Source organism: Chaetodon auriga, chromosome 1, assembly GCF_051107435.1.
Source record: "Chaetodon auriga isolate fChaAug3 chromosome 1, fChaAug3.hap1, whole genome shotgun sequence".
In the NCBI taxonomy this organism is placed as follows: Eukaryota; Metazoa; Chordata; class Actinopteri; order Chaetodontiformes; family Chaetodontidae; genus Chaetodon; species Chaetodon auriga.
In genome coordinates, this window is record NC_135074.1 from 33,450,218 (window position 1) to 33,476,078 (window position 25,861).

At 44.5% G+C, this 25,861-nt stretch overlaps 1 protein-coding gene across 5 annotated transcripts in view; it reads left to right on the forward strand.

The window, feature by feature from the left end:
* Positions 1 to 25,861, forward strand: part of vps13c (vacuolar protein sorting 13 homolog C) — a 100,683-nt gene that overhangs the window by 16,486 nt on the left and 58,336 nt on the right. For 2 of the 5 annotated variants that reach the window (XM_076736196.1, XM_076736221.1), the window contains exons 7-38: positions 112 to 186; positions 882 to 991; positions 1,095 to 1,154; positions 1,247 to 1,306; positions 2,714 to 2,794; positions 5,114 to 5,171; positions 5,898 to 6,025; positions 6,452 to 6,558; positions 7,653 to 7,827; positions 8,096 to 8,158; positions 8,282 to 8,426; positions 9,968 to 10,068; positions 10,573 to 10,715; positions 10,903 to 11,095; positions 11,258 to 11,372; positions 12,329 to 12,465; positions 12,940 to 13,072; positions 13,165 to 13,282; positions 13,374 to 13,506; positions 13,960 to 14,032; positions 14,284 to 14,384; positions 14,524 to 14,677; positions 18,306 to 18,385; positions 20,581 to 20,640; positions 20,919 to 21,069; positions 21,153 to 21,269; positions 21,394 to 21,497; positions 21,836 to 22,003; positions 23,156 to 23,191; positions 24,061 to 24,365; positions 25,350 to 25,497; positions 25,584 to 25,692. In XM_076736196.1, the coding sequence (XP_076592311.1) occupies positions 112 to 186; positions 882 to 991; positions 1,095 to 1,154; positions 1,247 to 1,306; positions 2,714 to 2,794; positions 5,114 to 5,171; positions 5,898 to 6,025; positions 6,452 to 6,558; positions 7,653 to 7,827; positions 8,096 to 8,158; positions 8,282 to 8,426; positions 9,968 to 10,068; positions 10,573 to 10,715; positions 10,903 to 11,095; positions 11,258 to 11,372; positions 12,329 to 12,465; positions 12,940 to 13,072; positions 13,165 to 13,282; positions 13,374 to 13,506; positions 13,960 to 14,032; positions 14,284 to 14,384; positions 14,524 to 14,677; positions 18,306 to 18,385; positions 20,581 to 20,640; positions 20,919 to 21,069; positions 21,153 to 21,269; positions 21,394 to 21,497; positions 21,836 to 22,003; positions 23,156 to 23,191; positions 24,061 to 24,365; positions 25,350 to 25,497; positions 25,584 to 25,692 (3,741 nt within the window). The remainder of the gene's footprint in view (positions 1 to 111; positions 187 to 881; positions 992 to 1,094; positions 1,155 to 1,246; positions 1,307 to 2,713; positions 2,795 to 5,113; positions 5,172 to 5,897; positions 6,026 to 6,451; positions 6,559 to 7,652; positions 7,828 to 8,095; positions 8,159 to 8,281; positions 8,427 to 9,967; positions 10,069 to 10,572; positions 10,716 to 10,902; positions 11,096 to 11,257; positions 11,373 to 12,328; positions 12,466 to 12,939; positions 13,073 to 13,164; positions 13,283 to 13,373; positions 13,507 to 13,959; positions 14,033 to 14,283; positions 14,385 to 14,523; positions 14,678 to 18,305; positions 18,386 to 20,580; positions 20,641 to 20,918; positions 21,070 to 21,152; positions 21,270 to 21,393; positions 21,498 to 21,835; positions 22,004 to 23,155; positions 23,192 to 24,060; positions 24,366 to 25,349; positions 25,498 to 25,583; positions 25,693 to 25,861) is intronic. The other 3 variants (XM_076736212.1, XM_076736204.1, XM_076736230.1) reach the window with 2 other exon arrangements.

Genomic DNA, 25,861 nt, shown 5'->3' on the forward strand with positions numbered 1-25,861 from the left:
TCATCACTGAACGTGAACACTAAACCCGTCAGAAGGCTAATGTTTCTCTGCTTCCTGCTTTCTTCCTCTTTCTCTCACTAACTGATGTTTCTTTCTTTAACGCTGCCAAAGTCCCAAAAGGATTTAAAAAACATAAAAAGCCCAAAAAAGGCTTGAAGAAGCTGAAACAACATGACAACAAAGCAGGTAAGGTTTGATCCTTGACTGTGTGTCACCTGCTGGAGGATGGAGACTTTTCAAACTGACTTTAATATCAAGTTTCCACACAGATGTTGATCTGAGGTTTAAAGAGCATCAGGAGAGTTCAGGCTGAACCTGATGCAGGTCCTCCAGTGATCCGTCAGCAGACTCTGAGCACCCATAATGCACAAATACCACGTCCTCCATTTCCCACAATGCAGCTTGATAATGACCTTCTGCAAACGTCAGCAGAGGAAGCAGAGAGAAAACAGAAACAAGATCAGATTTCTGATCTGTCGCATGAATTTCACCTGTTTTAATGAGATTTTCAGTTCCCTTCTCCTGTTTTTCACTTTATCGTAATGATTTGAACTCAAACCTTTATCTTCATATTTCAATTTTTTTTGTCTTTGTATCTTAAAATTTGCATTTATAATTTTACCTAATATTTCATGGAATATCTTAAAATGTTCCGATAATTCTGATTGACAGTATTTTTATTTTTATTGTGCACAGTTTATCATCTCCACATTTTTTCAGGATGATTTATGATGTTAAGTTTAGAGACTCCATCTATTTAATCCAGTTAAATTTATCTTTTCAAACATCAAGTTAACTTTGTGGATGCGGGGTCTGTGCAGGTCCAGGTCTGATCGGTGGCAGACTTCCTGGTCTCTTTTCAGAGTGTTCTGTTGTTTCAGAGAAACCTCAGGAGGAAAAGAAGGACACGTTTATGGAGAAACTGGCCACCCAGGTGATCAAAAACCTGCAGGTGAAGATTAGCAGCATCCACCTGCGCTACGAAGACGATGTGAGTCAGATCTCACCTGTGCAAACACACAGGAAGTAAAGAGTGTCAGGAGGTAAACTGTCACCTGTAAGACTCTTGTCGTGTGACTGCTTGTTTGTTTCAGCTGTCAGACCCACAGCGCCCCCTGTCTATGGGATTAACACTGTCAGAACTCAGCCTGCAGGTAACACACACAGACGCACACATGCGTTCACAGACAAACACACACACCTGTGACAAGTGATATTGACCTGTTGTTGCTGTTTTTTTTTTCAGACTACTGATGAAAACTGGAAATCGTGTATTCTGAACGAAGCAGCAAAGATCATCTATAAGGTGACGGCGCTCTGAAACTCACTCACCTGTTCACTTTTGACCTTTAGTAATTTGACTGACGGTCGTTTCAGTTACAGGTCTGACTTTGATGGTGGGGGCAGTGATTAGACAAGTGTGATTTATGTAAAGCAGGAAGCGTTGTACCAGACTTTTTACACTGCAGGTAAACGGGTGTGATTACCTGAGTAACCTGAGTTTTCTGAGTAACCTGTCCTCCTGTGTGCATGTAGACACAAGGATTGATAAAATAAATACATCAGATAACCCTTCATTGAAGTCTCAATGAGCTGAAAACTGAGGTACAGGAACGAGTCACGAGCTCCATTGATACTGTGTCTTCTGGCTATAAAGACAAAGGCTAAACCTGTAAAAGTCCATCAGCACATCTGAAAAACTTCCTGCATTTCACTGAAATGTTGCTTGTTGGTTCGGCCACACACGTTTTTCATGGATCTTTCCATTAGCCTCCATGGCGCCACACTTCTCAGAGCCATATAGTCAAGAATCTGGGATTTTTGATTTGTCACTCAGGAGCTGTGCTCTTTCACTTTCACTTTAGCCCAGATAGGCTGCTGAAATACTTGGAAATGCTTTAATCACATGCAGATGGGACTTCTGTAATTCACTTTTGTCTGGCCAGTCCATGACACAACAAAAGGTCTACATTTGGTCTAAAACAGCTGCCTGCGTGTTTGATGGTACAGTACCTGTCCTGATGTGCAGAGCTGAGTACAGAATCCTCCTTCTGGCCTGCAGAGGTTTAAAGGACTCCCTCCTGCAGCCCCAGTCCTCTACATTCCCCCGATGCTGTCGATTTATGTGTTCTCTATTAAAAAACTTTGCCCATCAAGCTTCCCTTCTTTGGAATAAACTCCTGCTGAGTGTTTGGGATACACCTCTGCTGAGATTTTCAAATCCAGGCTGAAAACAAATCTTTTCTGTCGGCTTTGGCCTGTCTTTGTTTCACTGGCTGGTAAGTCATCAAAGATTTCCTCTTTGATGACTGCGTTCTGTTCTGTTGCTGAATGAACTTCATTTTTAGGTTCTAACCTTGTTTTATTCACATTATTGCCTGTATGTTTTTGGGACTCTCTTTGTAACATTCACTTTAAGTAAACTGAAGTTCAATGTTTGACTGACAGTGCTGTCTGATCTTATTGGTTGACATCCATTTGATGGAGCAATGTAGACACAATCAACCTTTGTGACTATTGTTTTTCATCATTTCTGACTCATTTATATGTTTAACCCTGATGAGTCGATACATGCTGGTTGCTTTGTTTGCCTGTATGCTCATTTCACCTGAAGACGCAGCACTTTGCTTGTCTGTGGTCTGTACCATTTAATGTCAAGCAGGACTTCCTGGATTGTTTTCTCATTTATGTGTGTGCTTGTTATTTGTGTCAGCTCGGTCGTCTGGACTGTCTCTGCGCTTACTGGAACGTCAACAGTCCAATCTTGTACAAAGGATCATGGGAAGACATTGTGGTGAGTGTATGCTATTTGTCTTTTTAGATGAAAACAAACTCATCAGTCACAAACAAACCAACAGCAAATGAAACAATGCTGAAAAGAAATGAGTGAATGTATGTTTGAAATGGTCCGTGCCACGGGGATTACATATGTCGTATTACACATATTACACAACAGCGACCTGAACAACGTAATGTTCTTAATAATCATTGTGATTCCATGAGACAGTCATCTTTTTAAGTTTTTCTGAACGAGCTGATCCTGTTCTTCAACACCAACATATAGAGAAATGGTGTCTGAAAACATCATGATGCAACATCACTGCAACAAGCACAGGTGAAAGCAAAGAACAGCATGTCTGCTCAGCGAGAGCCGCGACACAACGCTGTGCTTTACAGTGATGTCAGTGGGAGTTCCAGGTGGACTTTGTGGGATTTTTTTCTTTTGCTTCTGTCTCTTCCTGCGTCCTTCTTTGGCTCTCCGCTGTAGGTGCTGAGGTGCATTTGGACCTTTAAATTCTTTCTGCTTCTTAGATGTGTTGGAGCTCAATGTAGAGGGCCTCTTTTACTTACTGCTGATTGAGGGATCCATTCACTGAGAGAAGGTCACAACATCATTGTCACGAAGTGGAACATTACCTCTTCCTCTTTGTTGTAACACCCAGCCAGAATTTTCTCCTCTTGTTCGCTCGTACGCTGCAGTTGTAGTTCTACACTTGGCCGGACTGCGGAGCCTTAAACTGACGTCCCTGCTTACGGTTCCTCTGAGGTAAAATGTTTGAACTGCAAGTGGCTCCCACTGTGGGGAATACTTGGACTGACTCCTGGACTCCTGATCAAAGCATTTGGACGTATCGTGGAGAAAAAATGCTTTAAAGTTTTAAGTAATTTTCCTGAATATATCTATTCAACTGAATGGTAACGAGTGGCACATAATGTGAAGAAACACTTTATTTTAATCACCTTTTGACCTTGTCTGGAGGGGAGAGTACTTTTCTCTGGCACTTACCCCACAAAAAAGTCAACTTATTCCTGACAAGCATTGTCATTAACTGTTTTATTAAAAATATAGTTGACATACACTCCTCATTTCCACACCCACCCCTTCAGGTGATGTAAATTTCAGCCCCAAGCTCCTCTAAATAGCTGCCAGCACTCATGCCCACAGGGGAAGGCTATAAGAAGAAATCAAAGCATTTTCCTGTAGCTGTTTTCTCAGTTCGTAATGAAATGAAGAAATGGCAGCTAACAGGAACAGTGGAGGTCAAGCTGAGGTCTGAAAGACCAAGAAAACCTTCAGCGAGAGCTGCTTGTAGGATTGTTGGAAAGACAATGAAACCTCTGTTAGACTCTGGAGTGATGGTGCCCTGTTCTACTGTGCAGCAACACCTGAACAAATATCAGGTCATCAGGAAACAACAATGAGCAAAGTTATATTTGAAGAACGAAGGCTGCAAAATTTCATGAAGAGAACTCATCTCCAGCTGTCCAGCATGGTCATGGATCCATCATTTTGCCATGGCCCTCACTGTCCCTGACCTAAACTTCTGTGGACAAACCTCCAAAGAGCAGAACATGGAAGATGACCCAAGACTCACTCTGAACTAGAAGCCTTCTGACGAACGAGTGAAAATCCCCCCAAAAAGACCTGAAAGACTTTCAGCTGGACACAAAAAGCCTTTAGGAGCTGTGGTAGTGGACAGAGGGCTCCTACCGAACCCTGACAATGCAGGGAGCCCAAACCTTTACTCCTGGACTTTTTCCCTTTTTTTTTTGTTATTTTGGAACTGTAAAAGATGGAAATAAAAAAGTAAACGTGTTTAAAATATTAAATAAATGTTTTATGTTTAACTTCATGCTGTTTGGATCTTTTATTCTCTGAACTCTTCACAGGAACAGAAACACTTTGACCACGGCCTCCAAACTTCATTCTATATATATTTAAATCTATATCTATATATGGTCATTTAACATACCAGTATTATTTTCTGTTCATGGTTTGATGACATATTCATGATGTCACTTCCTGCTCTTTTTGCTGCCTGATGAAGAGCTTTTCCACTTCTTTTCTCTATTCTTCATCACATTCACTGTCACACATGTTCAGCAGATGATATTTTGCTACGAATGACTGTTTAGATTAGAAATTGGTTTTCTCGACTAATCAATCAACAGATTTGTCTATAAAAAGTCAGAAAACTGTGAAAACTCTTATTTTATTTCCTTTCTTTCAACAAGAGATTCAGTTTAGATGATGTTCTGAATGACATCAGAAAAGAGATGGACGCTCACTCCTCCTCTTCTTCCTTCCCTGCCCTCTCTGTCTGTCCTGCAGGATCAGCTGAAGTGTGGGATTAGCAGTAAGGATCAGGAGCTTCCTCATTATCAGTACAGTGAGTTCGTCACTTTATTACCTTCATAGAGCTGATAGCTTCAGCATTTTGTTCAGTGAACGTCTAGAGGAAGATTTAGAAGTTTGACATTAATCCTCAAGTCGAACTCTGATGTTCAAAGAATTCTTCAACTTCTTTGAACATCAGAAAACATCACTGACACAAACACAATGCTACTGAATGAAAGATGCTGCTGTTTAGTGCCACAGGTCAAACTGAAGAGATGTTATTAGCTGCTTCAGCTAATCCGGAGATACTGTAGTGTGTGAATGTGCAGGTTATTGAATCAGACTTTACATGAAGGCACTCTTTGTTCTTTAGTTTCAGTTCTTTCATTTTTAAATGAAACTTTTTCATTTAAAGTTTTCATTTTAGTTTTGCTTTAATTGTGAAATTAAAGTCGTCAACAAATATTTTATTCATAATTTTTTTGATAAAATAACTGGTGGGCAGCAGTTTGATGACGTACAGATACAGAATGTGTCTGTACAGGATGTTTTTCTCTTCCTGGTTTCTGCCAGGAGACAGTTTGACCCTCACAGGGACCCTTAGTGTCAGTCAGATTTACTGTAGATCAGCTGGCAAATATTCATCTTTTTACATTTCTACAGTTGTACTCTCAGTGACTTCCCTCGGCTGCTCAGGAAGTGATCAGTACATGAAATAATCCATTGATTATCAGATGGTTGGTTTGTTGATATCAAGCTTCCACCGGTTGCTTTGCAGTCTTCAAGCCGATCTTCGCCTCGGCTAAAATGTGCCTCAACCCGAATGCTGAGCTGGAACTGAAAACTCCAAAAGCAAATCTTCACCTGGAGGTTCAGAACATCGCCATAGAGATGACCAAAGCACAGGTAACGTGACACAGTCAGGACAGGTGAGACAGGTCCTGTAAGACAAGTGAGACAGTCAGGTCATGTTACACGGGTCATGCGAGACAGGTCATGCGAGACACTCAGGGGAGACAGTCATGTCATGTGAGACAGGTGAGACAGGTAATGTGAGGCAGGTGAGAGAGTCAGGTCAGGAGAGACTGGTGGGACAGGTCATGTGAGACAGTTGGGTCATGCAAGACAGGTGAGACAGGTAATGTGGGAGAGGTGAGACAGGTGATGCGAGACAGTTGAGACAGTCGGGTCATGTGAGACAGGTCATGTGAGACAGATGAGACAGTTAGGTCTTGTGAGACAATGCTGTTTCGACTGTGTCCTCGTGGTGCTTTGTCCTCAGTGCTGAGCAGGTTTTTTGATGTGCTGTGGTCTTGTTGTGGTCCTCTGCAGTACCTGACCATGGTGGAGCAGCTGGAGTCCATTGACTACATGGTGAAGAACGCCCCCTACAGGAAGTTCCGGCCTGATGTCTCCGTCCACAACAGCGCCAAACTCTGGTCAGTTCATTCTCGACAGAAAGGAACCAATTTGAACTCAAACTGTTCAGAATCTGGTTTTAGAGTTCAGATTTATTGGCGTACAGACACCACCGGACCAACATGATCACATTCAGATTCAAATTCCTGGGTTACACTGTACTCAGTTCCAGTTCCAGTTCTATGTAGATCCCGACATCGTCTTTAAGGGTGTTGGTCAGTTTTTGCAGAGGGAGTCTCCAGGACTTCCTCACACCGATCGTCCAGTGCAGGGTTAGGGTCTTTAGAAATCCACGATTTGACAGTAGTTTCTCTCGGTATGTGTTCTCTGGAGTCTCTCTCTCTACTGCTGAGTAATGTTAGATATGTGCATTTTCTAAATGCGTTAACATTCTGCAGACTGGATGGAAAGCGTTGGCTGGCTGAATGTGGCCCCCAGGCCGCCAATTGAGGATCACTGTGTGTCCTGAAATCCTCACAGATGTTGTCAACATCTGTTACTCTGACCACAATCTGATGTTGATGGTTCCTCAGAACACATGAACACTTTTCAGTTTTTGTTGGACATTCAATGACGTGTTCCACTTTCATGACTAACCGTTTTTAATGTTGTACGTACCTTGTATCAAACCAAGCCAAGTCAAGTTTGTTGCTTGTCATTCGTCCATATACAGAGTGTCCAAATGTATCCAAAATGTTGTTCCTCATGGGCACAAGGTGCTACTACACAATGAGGAAAAATAAAGTAAAATAGAATAGAAATACAAACAGTAAAGCTGTATATTACTGTAATAACATAGTGTTATACGGGGCGCACTATGTGGAGTAGGCGATAGGGGTGGGGTGTGGTGGTGAGGTAGAGGGCAGTAAGGTGTTTAGAAGTCTAACTGCTCAGATGATGTACAAACTGGAGAGGGTCCAGTGAGATGAGGATGGTGGATTTGATGTGTCTCACGACTAGCCTCACTGGCAGACTCACAAGGTGAAAGAAATACCAGCCATGTGGCATCTGGTAAACATGTGGAGTTCCAGTGATGGTGAAAAAAACAGTAACAGAAACAGAAAATCTGTATTTGATGGTTTTGGGGTGTGTTTTTTTTCTGTGCCTCTGCCAGGTGGAGGTACGCCTTCAACAGCATCCTGGAAGTCCACATCAGACGCTTCAGTCGCATGTGGTCCTGGTCCAACATCAGACAGCACAGAAAGAACCTGAAGGCCTACAAGACTGCCTATAAGAGCAAACTGCTGAGCCAGAACAAGCTGAACCAGGATACAGAGCGACACATCCAGGTGCTGCAGATCGACTGAAAGAGCCTGGACACAGCTTGTTTAGGAACACTCATAAACACATCAAATAATGCACAAACACACTGATGTTTTTGAGACAGTAAACTGAATATTTTTACATTTTGGAGAAAAACAACATATCTTAACTATCACCTTGGAGTCTACAAAATAATCTGCACATGAACTACAAATATAACATCCACTGGCCTCAGACTGGTGTTTGGGCTGACCTGCTGACCGAGTCTGCTGTACCAATATTTGTTTCCAACAGGATCTGGAGAAAGTTCTGGATGTCTTCAACATCACTTTGGCCCGGCAGCAGGCTCAGATGGAGGTAACGATGATGAAGACTGTGATCAAGGTTTTCTGAGGAACAGACACAGACCTGAGTCCAGTTTGATTTTAACCAATCATAACTCGCTCCTCATCCTCCTCACTCCTCCTCTTCCTCCTCCAGGTGATCAGATCGGGACAGAAGGTGGTGGGGAAGAAGGCAGGGGGGGGGCAGAAGCAGGGAGGAGGAGGAGGTTTCTTCAGCAGCTTCTTTGGTAGAAAGGCCAAGAAGGAGGAGCAGGAGCCAGAGGAGAACAAAGAGACGGAGGGTAAGCAACCGATTCATCTGAAACACCTTATGAGGTCCACCACTTTGACCTTGTATGAATCTGTGTGTTATCTGAATAATTATGGTCATACATTTTGTTGTTTTCTATAGTGTGAGCTTGTGGGAAAATGTAGATATTAAATTCCATTAAAATGAAGTTAGGACACTGTAAAACATAAAAAATACAAAGCAATAATTTGCAGATCTTTTTCACAACGTTCAGTTGACTAGAGTACAAAGACAAAATATTTCATGTTCAAACTGATCAACTTTCTTGTTTTTTGTAAATATACACGTGTTAGTAAAGCTGGTTCGGGGTCAGTTTGTGCTCCATCAGCTGGCCTTTCACAGTCAGTGTTTGGAGCTGAGGACTCTGACTGTTGAACTTTCTTCTTGATAAACGACTTCAGCAGCTCAACAGTCTCTGTTGTCCTAACTTGTTCATAATGTTCCACACAGTCTCAAAGGGGACAGGTCTGGACAGCAGGCAGCCAGTCTAGAACCTGAACTCTTCGACTATGAAGCCATGCTGCTGTACCACTGCAGGATGTGTCTTTTCATGGTCCTGCTGGGAGCAGGAACATTGAGGGGACGTTGTCTGGATGGCAGCATGTTGCTCCAGAACCTGTTTGTACCTTTCAGCACTAATGGAGCCTTCATAGATGTGACCGTGAGCACCAGCACACCTTCAGACCAGCACAGAGGCTAGCTGCACTTTGTGCTGGAATCATCTGAATGGTCCTTTTCCTCTTTAGCCCAGAGGACGCGACGTCTGTGATGTCCAAAAACAGTCCACAATGTGGACTTGTTAGACCAGAGCACACTTTTCCTCTTTGTAGCAGTTCATCTCAGATGAGCTCCGGTCCAGAGAACTTTCTGGATGTTGTTGATATCTGGCTTTAATCTGGTGTTTAATGCAGGGCCGCCTGAGGGGTCGAAGGTCATGGGCATTCAGTGTTGGTTTTCAGCATTGCCTCTTATATGCAGAGATTTCTCCAAATTCTGTGAATCTTTTGATCATATTATGGACTACAGATGGTGTGATTCCTAAAGTTCTTGCAGTTGTGTATTGTGAAATGTTATTTCATGTTGTTGGACTAACTGTTCGACTGTTGACTCGTTCCATCCTCTATGATCGACTGAGCCTTTCCAGTACGCCCCTTTCATATCAATCATGATCCTCTCACCTGTTACCAATGAGCCTGTTTGCTTGTGGAATGTTCCAAACAGGTGTTTTTGGAGCGTTCCACATTGTGTTTCATTTACACTGCGTCACAACTGTTTTGGAATCAGGGTTGTAAATCTCTCCTGTCATTTGTTGCCACTTTACAGATGAGTACAGAAATCAGTTGTGCAGAAAACAACATGAATCAGGTCCGTCACATTCAGAGGTTTTTTAGTTGGTATGAGGAGATTTAAGGTGCTTTTTCACAGGTGTTCAGGTGATGTTCACCTCTGGTTAATTGTAGTTTTATGGTTACTTGAAGATACTTTGTGTTCTGTGTGGCAGTGATCTGAAGATATTTTCCTTCCGGTGTTCAGGCTCAGGATTGGACGATCTCATTACGGCTGAGGAAAAAGAAAAACTTTACACGGCCATCGGTTACAGTGGCAGCTCTCACAACCTGGCTTTACCCAAACAGGTGAGCACACTGCTGCTGTGATATTCATGCTCTCCACAGGATAAAGTTTGGTACTTATCACCACTGTCAGGACAAACCCGATGTTTTCACACAGGAAATAGAAGAATCTTGTGGACAGTTTTCTATGAAATGTTCCTTCTCCTCTGAGGATGAACCTTTCAGATTTTCTGACTCCATGATCTTCTCTCCAGCTGGAGCTGTTTGACTATGGCAAAAATCATAGCCACAATTGTTGAATGTTGAATGAATTGTCATTGTTGACATCCAAAATTATTTAGAGGCAGCGATTAATTGAGTAGTTGTCAAATGTTAAAGTAATCACTATTAGTCACTAATTTTCTGGTTTCTTCACTTTATGACAGTAACCTGAACAAAACAAGACATTTGAGGACGTGTGTGTGTGTGTGTCTCTGTGTCTCTGTCCGTCCCTGTGTGTGTCTGTCTCCGTGTCTCTGTGTCTCTGTCCGTCCCTGTGTCTGTCTCTGTGTGTCTCTCTGTGTGTAGTATGTTGCGGTGGTCATCACTTTCCAGCTGTTCAGGACCTCGGTGACGGTCAGAGAACAGCCAGACGTACCAGAGATCCTCAAAGTCCAGATGATCGACCTCAGCACCAAAGTTTCTCAGAGACCTGGAGCTCAGGCCTTCAGGTGACCCCCCAGCGTCCTATAACCAAACGTCACATGTTTGATTCCTGTGTTGTGCTGTTTTGTGGACTTGGACCACACTTGTTTCTGGCTCTTCTCGCTGTCCTTGTCTGTGGACATCATGACCAAACTGAATGCTGCACCCTCCCCAGCCTGTGTTAGTAATGGAGGCCTGTCTGTGCTCCTGCAGGGTGGAGGCAGCGTTGCAGCACTGGTACGTTACAGGTCTACAGCAGCAGGGGGCGGTACCTTCGCTCATTGCCTCAGTGGGAGACTCATCTTCCTCTTTGCTCAGCGTTGTGTTTGAGTTAAACCCCGAGGAGAGCGCCGCCGACCAGCTGCTCAGAGTCCACTCTCAGCCTGTCGAGATCATCTATGATGCGGTAATCATGAACCACGTTCTGACCTCAGATCAGATTGCTCACATCTGGTTTTTACGAGTTTTATCGGTCCGTCTGTTATCACGGCAACAAATGTTGATCTAGATTCACCTTTGAGGACATGTAATAAATCATAAGTGAGACATGTCCCTGCTGTTTGTTCAGTTGACAGTGACCAGTTTGGCCGAGTTCTTTAAGACGGGGAAAGGCGTCGATCTGGAGGTCCTGACCTCGGCCACGCTCTCCAAACTGGAGGAGATCAAAGAGAAAACTGCCACAGGTAACTTTAATTCATACATTAGGTTTAAAACCAAAGGAAACATCTGTCAGTCCACACTGAAACACCTGAAAGATCCCTGGAGGGATTCTCAGCGTTTGCTTAAAGCAGTCGCGTTCTCCAGAGGAAGAATCACCTCGAGCCAAATGACAGCTGTTTCTGAGTTGAGTCAGTTGAGTCCAGTCTGACAGTCTGGGCCTGAGCTTCAACCCTGATCCAGAGATGGAGGCTGGGCTTCAAGAACATTTCACCCAGTCTGATTCCAGAATCAGAACTATCTGTCCAATCAGAATGAAAAGAAATAATCAGTCAATCAATATGTCGGTCAGAAACAGCTCGGTCGCTCTGTTTTTTATGTATTCATTTATTGTATTTGTAAAGGAACGTTTAGAATAGCTAACGTAGATGTTAGCATGTGATGTGTTGTAGCAGAGGTCCAGTGTGTAAGATTTACTGGATCTGTTTGCAGAATCTGGCAGAAATGGAATATGATCATGATTATGTTTTCATTAGTGTGTCATCACCTGAGTGACCAACCGTCCAAAGATGTCCAATATCTGACTGATTAAAATACCAGCTCACTAGATACTTGATCCAAATACTGAAGTCCTGATCAGCTTCAGTTCAAGCTGCAACTGATGATTATTTTCACAATCAATTCATCTGTTGATTGTTTTGTCAACTAATTATTTTAATCATTGGGTCAATAGAATTTGTTTAAAAAAGGCAGATGACAGTCGTCCAGCCAAGGACAACGTCTTCTAATTGATGTCTTTGTCTGATCAACGGACACAAGATGTTTACCGTCACACATAAAAGAGCAACAGAGTGATGGCTCTTGTCGCTCAGTGGATCTTTGGTTGAAAGAGTGCAGAGAGCTTTGATGGATTCTGGTTCCAGTTGATCCAATAGATCAGTGTCGTTTTTATCAGGACTCTGATGGTTTCTGGTCTCTGCAGGTTTGTCTCACATCATTGAGACCAGGAAGGTCCTGGACCTGAGGATCGACCTGAAGCCATCATACTTGCTTGTACCGAAGTCTGGTTTCTATAGCAACATGTCGGACCTCATAATCGTAGATTTTGGCAGCTTGCAGGTGAGTTATTTTTTATTCCTGTCAAACCTCAGTTTTACCCTCAGGTCATATGGCCAAATATTTAGTTGTTTTTGTTTTTTGTTTTTTTTTTGTTTTTTTACCAAATTGACAAAATTTTTGGCATTTTGACTCTTGACTCTTTTTTTTTTTTTTCAGTTCAGGCTGCAATGAACAGATACTTTAACTGACAGTCGGCCATCGTATCAGACAGAGGACTTTAAAAACTACAAAGATCATAAACATAGCCAGCAAAAATGTCCATGATGGCATTTTGATAAAAGTAGCTGCAAATGTTCCCCCTGTGCAGAGGATAAACCTTTGAATGACCTCTGACCCCTGCAGAGAACATAAATACATCATGTATGTGGTGTCTTTATGTCTGACCATACACAGACTTTGGTGTTTCTGTTTGTGTGTTCAGGTGTTTTTGGGCTGTGCATCAGCTTGTTTGGTTGAACACATGTGTGTTTGTAGTTGAACAGTGTCAAGCAGAGCGGTCTCAGTTCGTCTTCGTCCTCCTTCTCCTCCCTGGAGGAAATCATGGACCGAGCCTATGAGAGATACAATGTGGAGCTACGAAGAGTCCAGGTGCTCTACAGCAAGTCAGGTACACAACTAATACACACACACACACAGGTATAGAACTACCCTACTGCTTAGACGTCCACATCTTATCCAGTAGTTGCAAATTAATTCCAGGTGAGGCCTGGAAGTCAGCTCGGCTTCAGGGTTCATCAGTTCAACACATCCTCCAGCCAATGGACTTCACTGTCCAGCTCGCCAAGTGTATGGTGGAGAAGGATGCCAGGATGCCCAGGTACGACTCCTAGCTTTGGACAGGTGTCTCATCTCTCCACTCACTCACCTGTTTATGATATGCCAGCAATTCTGGGATGTTTGTGCTTTAGGTTCAAGGTGTCGGGTGAACTGCCACTGCTGCATGTTAAGATCTCAGACCAGAAGATCCAGAATGTTCTGGAACTGGTATACAGCATCCCGCTGCCTAATATGGACTCTTCACCGTCCACACCCATGGAAAAGGTACAGTTGGTACAGTCTGGTCTTACTGTAGCCATACCAACTGAAATAATCCAGAAACTTAAACTGTCACTGCGAGCATTTCCTACCAAAGTAAAGTTGTGTCAGACAGGTGATGTATGGGTAACTGATCAGAAACAGTTTAGTGGAGTGATGATGGAAAATTTTGGGGAGGGACGTGGAATGATGTGGGGGGTTTTGGTTGTGACAGGACAAACACAGGACGTTTGTGCACTTGTGGAAGATTAGGGACGTGACTGAGAAGTTTGGGAGTTGACGGGCAGTGAAGATTTAGGGAAGGCACAGTCAACATTTTGGGAAGCAATGGACAGATGTTTGGAAGGTGCATGGTCTGGGTGACAGGAGAAGTGATGGGGTGCAGTTTGTGACAGGGGACACATGGGGAAAGAATCTCAGAACTGCTGTTGTCATATTTGGCCGTATTTCCTGCTGCAGGTGCTGCCGCTGGCAGAGGCCAGACCTCAAGCACTCAGCCTTCATCCCGCACTCCTGGACGCTATGGAAACAGGTTGGTGCTCCTGCACTCTGATTGGCTGCTAACCATCGCTGAATCATGAAAACTAATCTTGGATATGTAACTGATACCAAACAGAGAAATACAAAAATGTCTTTTCAAGACCAAACGTGTTTTTCATTCCACCTGTGAATGATTTATGTAACTAACTGACAGACTAAAAACAGACCATCTGCTTATTACTCTGAAACTCTTTTAATTTCTGTTCTCATTGTATAATTTCTATTTGTGCCGTTGTGTGTTAGATTCAGATGAGGACAACAGCGAGAAGTCCACAGATGAGGATCACCAGTGCTCGGCTCTGGAGGAGCTCACCGACCTTCACTTCAAGTTTGAAGTCAAAGAGGTTTGTTAGTTTCTCTGGTCTCAGGTCAGGTAATCATGTGACTCCGAGCGGGTGGAGCTTGCCATCAGCCTTTTCAACTGCGTAGAGTTTCATTTTATACTAAGGCCATGTGAGACAATTGTGTGTGTGGTGTGTTCAGGTGCTGTTGGAGCTGACCCGGCAGGTGGACCAGGAGAAGACCATCCTGTCCTTCAGCATCTGCCAGCTGGGAACTGAAGGGAAGAGGCGGAGCTTTGACCTGAGTGTCACCTCATACCTGCGCAGAGTCACACTTGACTACTGTGACATACCAGGTAACTGATGGACATAATGTATATCTGCAGCACAGGGAAGACTGATGTCAACTTCTTAATATGTTCAACTTCTGATCATCCCTGATTGGCTAACACAAACAAATTGATAAACAGGCCATGTGATAAAACCTGGTCATCCTCAGGCCTGAGCCTGGAATCATGTTGGCAGAGGTCATTTCTGACAGCTGAGCTCATCTCTCAAATTCAGGACTTCGGTCCGGATCTGGACCAAACGGCAAATCAACCCGGACCCAGACTGTGTCGTCAATGGACGGCCCACCTAGGTGTAGCATGTATTGAGTTAATACAAGGTAATTATGGTGTTATTGTGGAAGAGGGTTGAAATGGCTAGTGAGTAAATATCAGGAGAAACTAGGTGCAGCTACTAGAGGGCAGGTTTAGTAAATAAAGACAATAAACCAGCATATGAGTTTGAGTGTGGTAATATATTAAATAAATATAAAGGGTGTACAAAGTTATGACCGGTACGACATCATTCAACATGCATGGTTAAGATTCAGCATAATTCAGATACATGAGACAACACGACAAGTCAGTTGGGCAAACTGTCACCAACAAATACAGTGGTCTGGCTCTCTAGTCCCCGATCGAAGGAATGATCAAAAAAATGAGCTTGGAGTCAATAAGTTATGGGTCTGAGGGATAATGGTTGGGAAGCACACACAGTCCAGAAGTTTGGATGTGATGTAGTGGCAATGCTCAGTTCAAGGAGGTGGGAGAGTAGACAGATACCTACCTACCAGACCATCTGCAGGTAAAAGTTGGCTGTGAGAAGGTCGTCCTCAGGCTCCTCTCCTTGTTTGTAGCTCGCCATCAGGGATTTGATCTAACAGCAGGGCACCTGGACTGCATGGACCAAACAATCCACTTAGAAAGCTCCATGTAAGGGATGAAGCTAGCACTAAGCTAACATTAGCATGTCAAATAACAAATTAAAAAGATCTCAAACACCATTAGAATGTTAGCATTAGCATGCCAATCATTAGCATATTAGCACAACAACCTGATATCAGAAGTCAAACCTGTATGCACCAACAAGTTCATAGGACCTCATGTTAGCATTAGCCTCTGTTAGCATTGTGGTCTTTGCCCACGGGACCCAGGCAGGCTCAGCCCGAAGGAGCGACGTGGGCCCCCCTTCCTGTAGGGCCACCACCCGCAGGAAGGACCAGAAGGGGCCAGTGCCTTGTGTTATGGGTGGCAGTCGTGGGCGGGGGCCCCGACGACCCAAACCCTGGATGACGACTCTGGCTATGGGGACATGGAATGTCACCTCGCTGGGAGGGAAAGAGCCAGAGCTAGTGCGGGATTTTGAGCAGTACTGACTAGAGATAGTCGGGCTCACCTCCACGCACAGTCTGGGCTCTGGAACCAAACTCCTTGAGAGAGGCTGGACTCTCCTCTACTCTGGAGTTGCCCGCGGTGAGAGGTGGTGAGCTGGTGTGGGCTTGCTTATAGCCCCCCAGCTCAGCCGTCATGTGTTGGAGTTCTCCCCCTGCTGAGCGAGAGGGTTGCTTCCCTGCGCCTTCGGGTCGGGGATAGGTCTCTCACTGTTGTTACGGCCTATGGGCCGAACAGCTCCAACTGGGGACTCCATCGTTCTGCTGGGGGACTTCAGTGCTCACGTGGGTGATACCTGGAAGGAGTGTGATTGGGAAGAACGGCCTCCCCGGTTGTGGAAGCAAAAGCTCGGGTCTGGGAGGAGTTTGGGGAGGCCATGGAGGAGGGCTACCGGTCAGCCCCGAAGAAATTCTGGCAAACCGTTCGGCGCCTCAGGAGGGGGAAGCAGCTCTCTATCAACACTGTTTACAGTGGAGGTGGGGAGCTGTTGACCGCGACTGGGGACATTGTCGTGGAAGGAATACTTCGAGAATCTCCTCAATCCCACTGTCACATCTTCTGCAGAGGAAGCAGAGATTGGGGACTTGGAGATCGATTTGTCCATCACCTGGGCTGAAGTCACTGAGGTAGTTTGCAAGCTCCTTGGTGGCAAAGCACCGGGGGTGGATGAGATCTGCCCTGAGTACCTCAAGTCACTGGATGTTGCAGGGCTGTCCTGGTTGACACGCCTCTGCAACATTGCGTGGCAGTCGGGCACGGTGCCTCTGGACTGGCAGACTGGGGTGGTGGTCCCTCTGTTTAAAAAGGGGGACCGGAGGGTGTGTTCCAACTATCGGGGATCACACTCCTCAGCCTCCCTGGGAAATCTATTCCAGGGTACTGGAGAATAGAATCCGGCCGACAGTCGAACCTCAGGAGGAACAATGCGGTTTTCGTCCTGGCCGTGGAACACTGGACCAGCTCTATACCCTCCACAGGGTGCTTGAGGGTTCATGGGAGTTTGCCCAACCAGTCCACATGTGTTTTGTGGACTTGGAGAAGGCATTCGACCGTGTCCCTCGTGTCATTCTGTGGGAGGTGCTCTGGGAGTATGGAGTTGGAGGCCCTCTGCTGAGGGCTGTACAGTCCCTGTACAACCGGAGCTAGGAGCTTGGTCCGCATTGCCGGCAGCAAGTCGAACCTGTTCCCTGTGCATGTTGGACTCCGCCAGGGCTGCCCTTTGTCACCGGTTCTGTTCATTATTTTTATGGACAGAATTTCTAGGCACAGCCAGGGACCGGAAGGGGTTCGGTTCGGGAGCCGGCAGATTTCGTCTCTGCTTTTTGTGGATGATGTTGTCTTGTTGGCTCCATCGAACCAGGACCTTCAGCGTGCACTGGGACGGTTCGCAGCCAAGTGTGAAGCAGCTGGGATGAGAGTCAGCACCTCCAAGTCCGAGGCCATGGTTCTCGACCGGAAAAAGGTGGTTTGCTTCCTCCGGGTTGGGGAGAGTTCCTGCCTTAAGTGGAGGAGATTAAGTATCTTGGGATCTTGTTCACAAGTGAGGGAAGAATGGAGCGTAAGATTGACAGGCGGATCGGTGCAGCGGCAGCAGTAATGCGGTTGCTGTATCAGTCTGTCGTGGTGAAGAAGGAGCTGAGCCGAAAGGCGAAGCTCTCGATCTACCGGTCAATCTACGTTCCTACCCTCACCTATGGTCATGAACTTTGGGTCATGACCGAAAGAATGAGGTCCCGGATACTAGTGGCTGAAATGAACCACAGGGTGGCGGGGTGCTCCCTTAGAGATAGGGTGAGGAGCTCTGTCACCCAGGAGGAGCTCAGAGTAGAGTCGCTGCTCCTCCACATCGAGAGGAGTCAGCTGAGGTGGCTCGGGCATCTCTATCGGATGCCCCCTGGACGCCTCCCTAGGGAGGTGTTCCAGGCATGCCCCACAGGGAGGAGACCCAGAGGAAGACCCAGGACACACTGGAGTGACTATGTCACTCGGCTGGCCTGGGTACGCCTCGGGATCCCCCCGGATGAGCTGGAGGAAGTGTCCAGGGAGAGGGAAGTTTGGGTGTCCCTGCTCAGAGTGCTGCCCCCGCAACCCAGCCCTGGATAAAGCAGGTGAAAATGGATGGATGGAGATATTAGTTTGTTATTGCCAATTACCCTGGGCCACTGACCATGAATAAACATCAGATGTGGACCTTTGAGGAAAAAGGTTGAGGACCTCTGGTTTCTAGGATTATACTTACAGGTGCACTGTTCTCTTTTCTCTTCAGACGGCAGGAAGCATCCTCTACACCTGATCAGCTCCTCAGAGCAGCAGGGCTCCGACCTCCTGAAGGTGGAGTTCATTAAGGTGAGCACAAGCACACTGACCTGTTCTCCAGCTGACTCACCTGATCTGCTGTCTCAGGTGGATCAGTGTCAGACTACAGAGAAAAGCTGTATATGTAGTATATACTGCATGTGTATTTATACATAATTTAGGGCCAGACTGTTGCACAAAGTTAGATTTTTGAGGGAAGAAAGTTTTAGCAAGAAGCATTTCAGTAGTCAATAATATAATAATATCTAATATTAATAATAAACTTTTTCTATAGCACCTGCAGCTCGAAGTGCTTTACAAGAAAGAAATCACAGCAACAGTTAAAAAATGAATGTAAAATAAGATGGAGATAAGGATGCAAATAAAAATAAAGACTGCATAAAACCACACAATAAAATATTAAAATCCTGGTATAAATAGAGCAGAATTAGGATAAAAATGTCTCTCTCTGCTTTCTGTGGTTCTCAGATGCAACAGAATCTTTTTCCTTCTCTCCAGAAACTGATTCACCACAGGTCTCCATTACACTGAAGCAGGCATTTCACAGCTGCCTCAGAACATCTTCTCATGGATGGAATCTCACTGTGGGTCTTACTGCCTATAGGGCACACAAATGCAGAAAATCAAGTAAAGCATTTCACTGCAGCATTTCACAGGAAGTGCAGCAGTGAATCAGTGTGAGCTAAAGCACAAAGTTTCAGGCCTGTATCAGGAAGTCAGAGCTTGCTAAAGGCTGAAGTTAAGAGATCAGTTTTTAGCTTTCTGTTAAAAATATTCAGTGAGCTGCTTCCTGATATCTGAAGGTCATTTGTTCCAGAGCTTTGAGTCTGACAAAAGCTGAAAGAAACTTGGTAAATCAGCAGATGATCACATAGTTCTTCAAGGCAAATAATGAAGGTGGGAGTTAGCTCGGTGCTACTCCATGAAGAGCTTTGTATATGAGGAGGAGGACCTTAAAGTCAGTCCTAAATGTAACAGGAAGTCAGTGCAGAGCAGCTGAAACTGGACTCATGTGGTCTCTGCTCTGGGTTCTGGTTCATAGTCGAGCTGCAGAGTTTGGAATGAGCTGAAGTCTCTCAGTGTTTTTCTTCTGGAGGTCAGTAAATCGAGCGTCACAGTCATCGAGTCGGCTTGAATTAAAGGCATGAATCAGTTTTTCGGCATCTGTTGGTTTAGAAATGGTCGTTCTTCAGCTGTTTCTGAGGTGAAAATGAAGTTTTGGTCACCTTGTTGATGTGAGACTTGGAGACTGAAAGCTCAGATTTAATCCAGAGAGTTAATCTCAGATTATCAGACAGCATTTCTCTCTTTGTTTCAGACAGACTAGAAGGATTTCAGTTTGTCTCATTTCACTTGAAGAAATTCTTTGTCATCCATTGATTTATTGATGAACAGACGGTCAGTGATGGAGTCTGCAGCTGCAGCATCATCTGCTTCAGCACAGACGTTCAGTCGTGTGTCGTCTGCATAGAAACACGCTTTGTGCTCTGTAATGACGCCACCCAGTGGCAGCATGTAGAGTGACAACGGTAATGGACCGATCAGCTCCCTGCAACCTCAAACTGACGTCACGTTTGTCAGACGCATGATCTCCAAGACTGACGTCCAACTCTGTGCCTTTGATGTTTGTTTGAAACCAGTTTAACACTCAAAGTCCAACAACTGTTCAAGACCACTGATCAGACATGTGATCAATCGCATCAAACGCTGCTCTGAGGTCCAACAGGACAGACTGAGAGCTTCTTACATCAGAGTTGATGATTCAGATCAGTTTCAGAGCTGTTTGTTCTGACGTCATCCTCATGTCATTTTCTTTAAGAAAAGAGCTCGTTAGCTCTGAAACCAGCTTTCCAAAATCTCTCTGATGAATGAAGGTTGGACATCGGCCTGAAGTCAGTGACTTCATCACTGTCGGCTTGGTTTCTTCAGTGAAGGTTTTATAATAGTTGTTTTAAACTCATCTGTGAAGATGTCTGTTTGCAGAGATGAATTTATAACCTTCAGGACATGAAACATTGTCAAACACCTGTTTCAAAATGCTGAATGCACGATGAGTGACAGGGAGGTGTGAGGAGGGATGGGGGACGTTAACTGAGTGATGGGTAACGCTGTAAAGATGTACCGCTGCTCTTGTGCCTAAATGAAGACACAACATTTACTTTTCCTGACATGAACACAAACGTGATACTGATCCAGATCTGAGTGTGTTTTTGTGTGTCCTGCAGGCTGACCCCAGTGGTCCCAGCTTCCAGACTCTGTTCAATAGCACCGAGCAAACACTGAAGGTGGGTGCAAGACATTTCCATAGCAACGGGGGCGTGGCAGGCTTTAACAGTATGTGACTGATATCCTGCAAGTAGAAGAAGTTGCTCAATAGAGCAGTGGATGTGAATATTTAGCCCAGGTTCACCTTCAGAGCTGCTGCGGTGTTTCAAAACTGAAACTATAATAAAAGTCTTTTCAGTATTTGTGCTTCTGCCAGTCAGTGACTGTCATTCTTCCTCTCAGCTGATAGTCAGGTCTTCACAGGTGTCTCACAACTGTTTACCTGATGGTGTTTCAGGTGGAGTTTTCCTCTCTGGATTTCCTTCTTCACACTAAAGCTCTGCTGTCAACCGTCAACTACATTAACAGTGCTATGCTGCCACAACTCACTGTCACCCGCGACCATGATGCCAAAAAACAAGTGGAGAAGACTGGACAGGGCCGGACAGGTGAGTCTCGACCGTCTGCTCACAGGTGTCTCACTAAGCTCTGTCTGAAGTGTCTTTGACTGGTGTTTGTGCGCTCTCTGCAGTGTCTAAAGGAGGCAAAGATGGCGGCGTGTTCAGCTTCAAGCTGTTTGCCATGTTGGGTTGTTTCCATGTGGAAGTGTGTGACGATCGCTGCAGCATCGCTGACATCAGAGTCCAAGGTAGGAAAACCTGGTCCAATAAAATCTGAAGCAGTGAAATGAGCTTTAAAGCCGTGACTGATGGAGATGCCGACATGTGCAAAGAGTTCATTAAATGTGTCACCTGACCGTCGCTGCCCTACAGGAATCGATGCGTCAGTGTTGGTGCAGGCGAAGGAGACCGAGGTGTTCGCTCGGCTCAGAGACATCGTGGTCACAGACGTCGACCCCAAAACCATCCACAGAAAGGTCTGGAACACAAACCTGTAATGTTTAATGTTTCTATTCATCACTCTTCTTCTCTGCTCTTATCATTAAAGCTTCGCAGTGGTTTGATCATCACTGATGTTTATTGTCACAGATGAATGCAGTGCAGCCGTCAGTGGCCATTATTATTATATTTAGTATTAATATTATTATTGTTGTTGTTTTCAGAGCCACTTTGTGTCTTATTGTTTTAATCAGGTTTAATTTTAACAAAAGAAGTAGTTTTAGTAGTACCAGGACAAGCAACAGCTGTGGTTTGAAGGACAGTCTACATTTGTGATGACGCTGTCCTGCCTCCTTCCTCCTTCCTCTTCATGCAGGCGGTGTCTATCGTGGGTGAGGAGGTGTTCAGCTTCAAACTGTCCTTGTTTCCAGGGGCGACGGAGGGGGAGGGTTACAGCGACACGTCGAAGGTGGATGGGAAGGTCACGATGCGCCTGGGCTGCATCCAGATCGTTTACCTGCACAAGTTCCTCATGTCAATGCTGGTCAGATATTATATGTATACAGACAGATGTACATTTACACGTGTACACATAAATACACATTTACATAGTACATATCTATATACACACAAACACACTATTACTCACATACTCAAACATGCGTATTTATACATGAACATGAGCACATACATTTAGGGTTAAACATCACATGGGCTGTGTGTATTTGGTGGTTTCTGCTTTCCGCTGCATCAGTTTCGTTTCTACAGTCAATACTTATTTACAAGTATTCTCTCTAATTTGTTTGTAATGAGTGTCTCTTGTGCGTTTGTCTCTTGTCTGATCAAACATTAACTTTTCTAACATTCTGTCTGTGAATGGTGTTCTAATAACGTTTCTTTAGTAGAAATCCCACAATGCAGCACTTCACATTTGATAGACAGACCATGTAAGTCATACTCACTGTGATGAACGATGAGTAAGCAGCACGGTCCGACAGGGAGTGGCTTCCTCCCCCCATCAAAAACATGTTAGACAGCGTAACTCTGAGCTGATCCCCTGACACTCCTAAACGAACACATACTAACAGCAGAGGGAGGCTGTAAACTCATACTGTACCTCTGTGTGTGTGTGTGTGTGTGTGTGTGTGTGTGTGTGTGTGTGTGTACAACACTAGAGATCGCTAAATGTTGGTTAAATTATTGAGGTACAGAAACAGACAAACTCGCCTTGTGTCATATTTTAGCACTTTCACATGTAAAAGCAGGTCAGCTGTTGGTCTCATACTAACCTGTTGTAACACAGCAGTTAGCATTGACTTTACTTTAAGTGATGATCAGACTGACTCTGTTTCCAGAAGCCGGTCACTATCATGTGGCACAAACTGTCTGTCGGAGTAAAACTGTTATTCTGTAAGTCCTAAATTTGCTTTTTTTGGATAAATTAGAAACAGAAAATGATGATACTAAAATATCATACAGAACACAGAGTTTCCAGCTAAAAAAGTTAGTTTGGCTTACAGCAGGTGTTAAAATGAACTTTGGTCTCTGATGCTTGCAGCTGTTTGTTTTATATCGTCTGACAGTTCCAGGACAGAACATGTCGCGTTTGATGTGTTTCCTGTTGCATGTTTTTCCTCTCCACTTTCTTGTCTCTCATGTTTCAACATGGTCTTGTTGATGTGTTTTGTTCTTTCAGGCTTCTTTTAGCTTTCAGTATGCGTCTGCTGATGAGGTACAGCTTCCAGCATGCAGCTCTGAACTGCATCAAACCTGCTTTAGCTTCACTCAGCGACTCCACCACACCTTCAGTCCGCCTTAAATATCATCTGGTTTAAGTTTATCAGTAGAGCACAGGTTAACCCTCGTCCTCAACTTTATGTCTGGTTTTCAGTTGTGGACTTGGGTTACTGTGAACAAGAGCCGATTCTTTGTGACAATGTTCTCACCCAGTTTGATGGAGAAAATTCAGCAAGACAGACAGAAAAACACATTCAGAGCAAAGCAGAAAGAATTGGAAATCATGCTTTTCATGCACAACATGTGGCACTTATCAGAACTTTTTTCCTCCATAAGTGCTATGCAACTCACATTCGCCATCATCATTACCCCCCACACCCCCTTCCCCTGTCATCACATGACCTCTGCCTGTGTGACCTCAATTCCCCCCTTGAAAATATTTCTGAACTTGTGGATCTTCATTTTTGTTTCAAAACATAAAATTTAATACTTTTGGATCTCTGATTAGTGTTATTCCCACAATTGTTGATTCATAAATATTCTCTGTTTTTGTATTTACAGAGAAAAGTTTGCATTTATTTTCAGTCTTCATACATTTAGTGTTTTGAAAAGGCTTTAGAAAACCAGCTGATGTGTAAATGTGTAAAAAGCGCATTTGTGAGCAGCTGAACGACTGTTGTTATTAGTCTGAGGTTCCTATTATTCACCTGAAGGTTCATGAAACAGAAATGACCGTACGCCCTGTCCAGGCCGTGAACGCCTCACATCGGCTCCCTTTGACTTTGCTCCTTCATGCTTTTTCCCTCTAAGTCCTTTGACGCCGGGTTGGTTATTCCCTCACTCCTGATTTATTTTGTTCTTCAGATGTTCATTGATAACTTCCAGACGGCTAAAGAAGCTCTGAGCGCTGCGACGGCTCAGGCAGCGGAGAAGGCGGCATCCAGCGTTCGGGGATTCGCCCAGAAGAGTATCCGTCTATTCATGGACATCAAGCTGAAAGCTCCGCTTATCATCATCCCCCAGTCCTCCACATCCCATGATGCCATGGTGGTGGATCTGGGTCTGATCACGGTGGGAAACAGCTTCTCCCTGCTGCCTGCTGAAGGTTTCTCTCTGCCGGCTGTGGTGGAGAAGATGGACGTCAAGCTAACTCAGCTGAAACTCTCCAGGTATCAACACAAAACCTCTGAATTAACTCGGAGGATCAGTTTTCATTGTTGCTCAGTGAACGTGGGCATGCTCTGAAACCTTTCAGTGGTTCTGTCAGAGCTGTCATTCAGCTATAATGGAGGGAAATCAAAGCCAGAGGACAAACAATAATAAAAAGATGCTGTTCAGGTATCCTTAAGGCCCAGACACACAAGCAATGCAAAGTTTTGCACTGAATCATTTCAAGGGGTTAACCCTAAGGCCAAAACAGCAAATAACGAATCTGTCTCCTCAAAAGGTGCTGACTAACCCTTGGTGAAACAAACAGAAAGAAATTTACTAAACCTGCCTGCTAGGACACCCAAAACAGCAGAGACCATGCTCACCGCTTCTGTGTTATTGACAAAAAGTGGATTATCTGACACACAAAGGGTTTGTAGGACAGACTTGAGGTTCTGCTGACAGACGGCTGGTTGCAGAGTGGTCACATGTACATAACTGCTGCATCACTGCTTTGATTCCAGCAAGCGACCTCTCTCCCCTCTTCATTCAGTGTCAGTATTATTTAATGTGGTTATTTGTTTTACTATTTTTTAGATTCTCTTTTTAAACACACAGAGGATAGAGTGCCTAACCAGTTTCGTTGTAACATCTGTGACAATGGCAATAAAGGAATTCTGGTTCTGGTTCTGGAATAAATGTGAATGGATCTGTGACTCAAAAGCTAGACCCAGATCTCCTGCAGACGTCTTTCTTCAGCAAATATGGGCCAATAATGATCGGCGGCTGATGCATCTGGCCATTGCTGTACACAGGACAGGACAACATAGAGGACAAAGGAACGCTTTGGCATCTTAGTGTCCTCGAAGACAGCAGCAGGAGCTGTCACAGCAGATCCTGATCTGAGCTGCATTAAAACATGATGATGACCAAGTGGACAAAACAGAAAGCTGAGTGTTGAACAAACGTGTTTTTTTTTTTTTTATCTTAAATGTGCTTTTTAGAACCACACTGAAGCGAGACTCCTCACAGCCAGACATCGAGATTCTCCAGCCAATCAACCTAGAGTTACACATCACCAGGAACTTGGCTGCTTCCTGGTTCACCAAGATCCCTGGAGTCCAGGTCCAGGGACTCCTTCGGTCCCTCACTGTAGGTCTCACATGTTTGTAGTTGTTCAAACTGTGATTTAACAGTTTTTCAGAGTAAGGCATCAAACTGTGTCATGTGTTCATCAGATGAGTCTGGGTGAGGAAGACCTTGGTGTGCTGATGAAGATCTTGGTGGAGAACATTGGCGAAGGGAGTAAAGAGCACAGCATGGATGTCAAAAGACAGGTGGCTCAAGGTACCTTTGGTCTTAATGCATGATGGTAAATGTGACAGAAACTCATAATGTGTTTCACGTGGCCCCCATCAAACACTGATGATATTTATCTAGATGACCTTACATTACCTTTGAGGTCTACCTACTACCTGGTTAACATCACCTTGATTTAACCAACCAGGCACTAAAT